The 6,835-nt window shown below is 36.2% G+C and overlaps 2 protein-coding genes across 2 annotated transcripts in view; both read right to left on the reverse strand.

Annotated features, from left to right (window-relative positions):
* Positions 1-343: 343 nt before the first annotated feature.
* On the reverse strand, positions 344-2,070 carry LOC106344106. The gene has a single exon (XM_013783493.1). It carries the CDS (start codon positions 1,974-1,976, stop codon positions 564-566), a length of 1,413 nt encoding a protein of 470 aa, XP_013638947.1. The 5' UTR covers positions 1,977-2,070; the 3' UTR covers positions 344-563.
* Positions 2,071-2,967: 897 nt separating this feature from the next.
* LOC106344523 overlaps positions 2,968-6,835 on the reverse strand; it is an 8,844-nt gene continuing 4,976 nt past the window's right edge. The window contains exons 2-13 of the mRNA XM_013783886.1: positions 5,543-5,634; positions 5,152-5,400; positions 4,818-5,018; positions 4,637-4,728; positions 4,426-4,548; positions 4,265-4,333; positions 4,023-4,130; positions 3,862-3,927; positions 3,653-3,764; positions 3,465-3,533; positions 3,258-3,370; positions 2,968-3,058 (exon numbers count right to left, since the gene is read on the reverse strand). Coding sequence (XP_013639340.1) covers positions 2,980-3,058; positions 3,258-3,370; positions 3,465-3,533; positions 3,653-3,764; positions 3,862-3,927; positions 4,023-4,130; positions 4,265-4,333; positions 4,426-4,548; positions 4,637-4,728; positions 4,818-5,018; positions 5,152-5,400; positions 5,543-5,634 — 1,373 coding nt within the window. The 3' untranslated portion in view covers positions 2,968-2,979. The remainder of the gene's footprint in view (positions 3,059-3,257; positions 3,371-3,464; positions 3,534-3,652; positions 3,765-3,861; positions 3,928-4,022; positions 4,131-4,264; positions 4,334-4,425; positions 4,549-4,636; positions 4,729-4,817; positions 5,019-5,151; positions 5,401-5,542; positions 5,635-6,835) is intronic.

Consider the following 6,835-nt stretch of genomic DNA (forward strand, 5'->3'; position numbering starts at 1 on the left):
ATCATTTCCTCTTTTCCCTGCCCATGAGAATCTATTACCAACGGTAGGAAGATCTGTAAAATCACAATGTCTCACCATGGCTCTGAAATTACTAAAAGAAGCCTCAGAACGTGCTCTGCCTCCATCCTTTTCATGATTCCCCAATATTTCATTGAAGTCTCCTAGAACCATCCATGCTTCATTCCTTCTAGTGATGGCTAACCGTTCTAATTTTTCCCATGTGTAATGGCGCATAGACTGATTTGGATGACCATACACAAATGAATAATAAAACCAGCTTCCATTACAATGAACTTTACAATCGATCAAATTAGCTGACTGAAACAGAATTTGCAGCTGTACATGAGCTTTCCAATAAAGAACTAAACCACCACTTAGACCTATTGGAGGAACTGAAACATAATTAAGACAATCTAACTGAGCACCCACATCCCTAATAACATCATCCTGCTGCTTAGTTTCGGATAGGCATATTATGTCCAGGAGATACTTCCGATTGATCTCCTTTAGGCGTCGAACCGTCGAGTCATTGCCTAGACCTCGACAGTTCCAGCAGGCTGTCCTCATGGTGGAAGAGGTGGTTCTGGGCCCACCGCGCCTCCCAAACCAGAAGAGTTCTCTGACTCTGAATCTTCTTCATTCTCACTTTGAGTGCCATTAATAGGATATAACACCTTCGAGCGTTTGGTGTTCCTTGTGCCGCTTGTCTCTCCATGTTCTGCATTAGTGAGCCTGGCTGTGTTCCCATTAGCCTCTGACATCCACGCCTTCCTCTTTATCCCAACTTCTCTGTCAGTTTTGATTCCAAAAGGATCAATTGGGTTGTACATCTCCTCAGTGATGGCTTCATCTGTAAACATCGTACGCATGCGTGAACCATTCCACAGTTCATCCTCTTTCTCTTCTTCCTCCATATCGTCTTGTACTGTCTCTTCATTTGCTTCTTGCTCATTGCCTCCATCTTCAGCATCATCGTGATGTTCTTCCTCATCATTAACTTCTTCAATTATTACCCCTTGGTTTGGCACAAGCTCAGGAGCCTCATTATCCTCTCCACTATCATCATCATCATCATCATCATCATCTTCATCTGCTTGACCCGGGCCGCCATTGTTGATGACACATGCTCCAGAATCGTGAGTGAGCATTCCGCAGAGTTCGCAGAATCCACGGAGCCGTTCATATTGGAATCGGAGGGTAGTGTTGATGCCCAGAACAAATTGATAGTTCCTTTGGAAACGTAGTGGATTGATGATGTTCCAGTTAATTCTGACTCTGACGAAATCCAAACGACTCCCATTCTCTTCATTGTAATCCATTTGGATGTACTGGCCCATTGTACGCGCAATTGAAACGATGACTTCACGGTTCATGTATTGAAACGGGATCCCTCGGATTTGGATCCAGAAAGGAATAAAATCGAGCAAGGCTAGATCCATTAACGGGGTCCAGCGTTGTAGCACCAACATTCGATCTGCGAAGGCCCACGGTCCTCTTCTGATGACAGTCTCCATCGCCTCTTCCGAGGGGAAGACAAATTGGAAGCGACGCTGTTCGATAATTCGCCCTCTGGCCAGTCCTTCAAGTCCCCAATTTCTGGGCATGGTGGCAATGATCGCACGAAGATTTTGGCGGCGGGGCATGACTGGTCGACCGATAAGGATGAAACGGTTTTCTTCTTCGGCTTGGCGGACGATCTCCGGTGGAAGAACAAAAGGGGCATCATTGATGCCTAAATCAATGTCTTGAAAGGCTCGACGTATGTTGTCTGCCATTGAGTGGAAGAGAAAGAATCTCCAACAGAAGGAAAGCAGATTTGCCAGAAAGGAAATAAACAAATGTGGAGTTTTGATTATTCCGTAACCAATATTATATATCCTCTGTTCTGGTAACTGTCTTCGTAACACTTCATCACGATGGTAAGTTGATTCCGTCGTGGAGATAACTGACGTCGTGGGTAGAAATCGTTTAGACATCAACCACAAGTCCGAAAAATCATCATCAACCACCTCTACAATGGCGAGAAATTGCAGGAAAAGTAACCGTTGTTGGAATCGCCTTTTGTGTCGCATTGTAATTGTCTCCATTACCTTTTAGATTTAAAAGTTAATTTTGTTATTTACATTAAAGAATGTTGGATTCAAGATTTTCATTGCATAAGAAAATCTTCAAAAAAAAAAAAAAAGATTTTCATTGCATTTCGAGCTTTCCCGCCGATTTTACTTGTAGTGCACAATGCATATTCTGTTCTGCACGTTTACTTTCAATAGAGAGTATGTGAGTTTATTAACATCATGCCTAAAATCAACCACTGGATTTATTGGGGCGGGGGGGATGGGTGAGTTACGTTGCAGTTTCCTGTCAGATTATTGATCACATTAAACCTAGTCTTTCATATTTTATTGGATAACGAAGGACCACCGCATGAGAGAGATGGTTTTACCTTGGACCAACATACTTTAGCTAGGGTGGTCCATTCTATCGTTTAGTTGGATCTTTATCGACCCATCATTGTTGCTCCGGCGATTTCTTCCCTTGAAGACTATAATTTCTTCTTTTTGTTTACTCGTATATCCATAAACTAGAGTATCACATCTTAAGACCATGCACACACGACAACGCTAGTAAATTACTTCAGTTTTGTATATTATAGTTCTCTTTAGTACATGCATGCTTTTTTCCACAAATCACGCACTACCGAATTTGAATTTTGATAGTGATATGTTGACAATACTATTATAAACGACTACATTACATACTGTTGTATATATTCTAGCTGGTTATATGATCTGGAGGGATGGTCTCGATATACTTTTCCATCATAATGAATTCTTGAAACATGCAAAATATGTTGTTCTGAAAAGGAGAAAAATCACAAAAGATTACAATGTAATATTTGATTATATATTGTTTAAATATATACAGATCCTAAATGACTTGGTAAAATATACGAGATAATTACCATTTCAATAAAGTTAACTAAAAGAGCCTCAAATGAGGATCGATGGGTAATCCAACACCTGCGTACAATGGATCATACATTGTATTTTTTATGGGCCTGAAAGAAGAAGTAAATGTATAAGTAATTAATATTCGAACTGTTTGCGTAAGCTTTGAATTTAAGATTTTACAGAGAAACTAACCGAATCTTATTACTACCTTTTTTATTAAAAAAATCGAAATCTTATTACGTATGTGTCCTTAAGCAATTGCAAAATATTAATTAGTTAATATATTTATAGTTTGAATAAACAAACCTCTCTTCATGGTTACTGCCTGCAGCACTTGATGAACGCAAATTTCCATCTTGCCAAAAGGAAGCCGTTGATGAATCTGCTATAGATTTCTCTTGACACGGGACCATGATCCTCTGCAATATTTATGTAATTAACCCACGCTCTCATAACTTTTTATGCTTTGAGAAAATAAATTACGTATGTGAGAGTGCATCTGTGTATACGTACCCTTGTTTTAAACGATGAGCATTCATTTTCGAGTTGATCATAAATACTACGTTGCCTCATAACTCCACTCTGCAGTATTAGACACCAGAAGTTGAGAATATCAAAGTGTGTACTAGAAAAAAGGACCTTCTTTTCTAGTGGTTGTATTTCTTATTTTACAAAAATTACAACCCAAAAAAAAATCTCACTTGTTGGATCATTGTGTTTGTGTATGAATTTTGACATTGATCGTAGAGACTTGGGTTAAAAGGCGGCCTTGCTGTAATAGGTTGTTTTCCCTTATCTTGTGTGCCATAATGTCTAAATTAACAAGAGTATGATATATGCAGTATTAGCACGTACGTAAATGCATGAAGCTAACCATTAAAGATGTTGTGCTAGTAGAGAAATTTAGTACCTGGGAGAGGTTAAAAGCGTTTGAGTTGTAGGTACCAAAGGCAACGGAATTTGATTTTTTCTCGGCCTAATAAAATTTGAGAATAAAAATCATCTCTTAAAACATTAGATCATAGAAGAAAAACTTAAGCAAACATTTGTTTTGTAAGATAATGATGTTACCTTCCCCGGGCTCGACGAGTAGTTTTAACTGAGCTTGAATTTTGGAAATTAAAAGCAAATGGATCAGATTGATATGGCGTCTGCGCAAAGGGTGGATAGTTTTCCGGCCTGTGAACATTCATAAAATTATTCAATCGTAAGATAATATGATTTTACGTGCATATATGAAATCAAATAGTAAAGAAAATCATTATAGCTACGTTTGTAGGACTTGGGTGTTTGAAATCATGGGAGTACGATACCCTGGATTTGGTATAGTATTTGCAGACGACGCATAAGGAATCTGGTGTTGATTGCTTTGCAAAGCCTCCCTAAAATATTTTAACAGATTAGTTAAACATAATTACGTTTAATAAAAATGTGGATGAGTAGTATAAAAACCCAAAATACGTTGTTTTCTTACTCATATGGTGGAATATGCCTGTTGGACGTTTCAGCTTGTTGCATCTGATCATTTCCACTGATATGCTTGAGTTGGTCAACTATTAAGTCGAGATTATGTCGTTCTCCCTGAAAGCTGCATCCACTGATATATAAATGCATTAATATTGTTAGTTATAAACCCTTGCAAATATCTAAAGAGACAGTAACATGTTGTAAGTTGAAGTATATACAAAGGAGGAAGGCGATGATCTCGAAGGCCATACATAGGATTGAAATTTGTAAGTCCATTAGCTTTCTCCACTTGTTGTGCATTACTTTCCATCTGAGTCAGCATAATATTGAATAACTTGAATATATACATATTTAAATGATTTGTGCTTAATAATGATAAAATGTTATAAAGATTCATACCATTAGTGAAACATATGGATCGTTAAAGAGGTGGTGATTTGTTTGCGACATCAAAGGTTGTTGATAGCTTTGGTTTACATATCCATGTTGTGAACCAACTGATTGTAGTCCAGTGCTCATCATCGCGTTATTGGCTGAGGTTAGCAAACAGTTTTTACTGTAGATACTTTCTCTTTGGCCATTCGGGAATGTACATGATGGCTGCATATTTACGAGATTAGTATACATTAATTTTGGTAGAGAAGATGGTCACTCTATAAGTTCTTTAGAAAATATAAATAAATCATATGTTTTAATTAGTGAAAGAGGTGTCATAGTCAAGTTATGTTCATACCACGTTGGGAGATAACTGTAATGCGTTGATAGATCTAGAATAATCGTCCACATGACGGAAGCTTTGATTTTGTGTTACTCTCTCTTGATCAAAGCTTGGATTTCTTGTTAATGTCTCTTGATCAGTGTTCGGATTTTCTATCAATGATGGTGGATATACATCATTTGTGGCAGCAGAGACAGGGACATATGGAACCATCTCACGGTGCTCATGTTGAGAAGCCAACAACGAAGGATTTTCTTGACGCTCCTATATGTATGTACACAACATTTAATTAGTCCCAAGCAGAAGCCATATATGATGAAATGGCAATATATTGTATATTTGGTTGAAAATGAAATTTAGTAGAATGAGAACTTGACGTCGTCTCATTTGAAATGAAGAAGCATACCGTGACAGCATTAAAAGTTTCTAGCGAATCCAAGAAGGAATTAACTTCAAAAGAAAATTCAAGATCGTCGTTTGAAGCCATTCTTAACAACACTGCAATTTTCACAATCACACCTTAAGCCTAAAGAAGTTATATCGAAGATGGATTATGTACTATGAGATAATAAAAAATTTGCATGAATATTTTACGAGAACAGCTTTTGGGCATCGGACTTAGTGAAGCTTCTTTTTTTTTCTATATATAAGAATGATGATAAATATTAAACTAGATGTAAATGAATCTGTGAGAAGTTATATCCTCTGTAAAACTGTGTGACAAATGAAATTTACCTTTCTTCAGAAACAAATGTGAATATGTCAGAAATTGAGAGGGTGTGGACAGTGATCAGCATGTCTATATATATATAATAATCTGAGTGTTGATTGTCATGATCTGAAACAGTCATAATAAGAAAGTAAAATAGCTCAACATTGATAATTTTTTATTTTACATATATTGGTACATAATCTAACTTTTATATGAAATCCGGCAAAATTGAATACTATATTTCTCATATTTTAACTACTAAATTATCTTATGATACTTTTCTTTTTGTTTTCATAGTTGAGATATTGGTTCGTTCACAAAGCAACATCTGGATATGTAATTTTAATTAGAGAAATACTGACAGATTTTAATTCTAAAAAGTGCTTCGAAGAAATTCAAATTAATACTTTTAACTTTTATAAACTTCAACTCAGTACGTTTTATTTTTTACAACACAACAAAAAGAAGAATATTTTTCTTTCTAAAGTAAGAAAAATCTGGTTTTGTAAAACCTTTTACAGTAAGCCTTCCAATAGAACGTTGTATTATCTTTTCTGTGGATGATTAGTTAATACCCAATCTGGAAGTTCTTTTTAGGATAAACATATGAAAATGATTAAGTTTTGGGGGGGGGGGGGAACTTCTAACTAAACTTACGTTTAAGAAGTTTTTAAAATAGGGTGATTTTATTGGAAAATGGTATACAAATAACACCATTTGTGATTTTCATCATCGTCTCATATCAAACAATTAAAAATAAAAAGGTACAACATAAAACAAATTAATACATGAAATTGTTATGAATCAGATTGTGGATGGCTCATAACCAAGAGATTATGATTGTAATCTTTTCATTTATCTATGACGGTGTAATCTCAGGAACCTCTATGTTATGAATAAAAATAGATTTTTCCATTACTTTTATAACACGTTATCAGCACGAAAATCTAAATCCCTAAGCTAATATCCAAATCGAAAAACCCTAAA

Source organism: Brassica oleracea, chromosome C5 (genome assembly GCF_000695525.1).
Source record: "Brassica oleracea var. oleracea cultivar TO1000 chromosome C5, BOL, whole genome shotgun sequence".
Lineage (NCBI taxonomy): Eukaryota > Viridiplantae > Streptophyta > Magnoliopsida > Brassicales > Brassicaceae > Brassica > Brassica oleracea.

Excerpts from the sequence above, each read along its gene's own strand:
- LOC106344106 (XM_013783493.1), bottom strand. The coding sequence starts at position 1,976 with ATGTCTAAACGATTTCTACCCACGACGTCAGTTATCTCCACGACGGAA.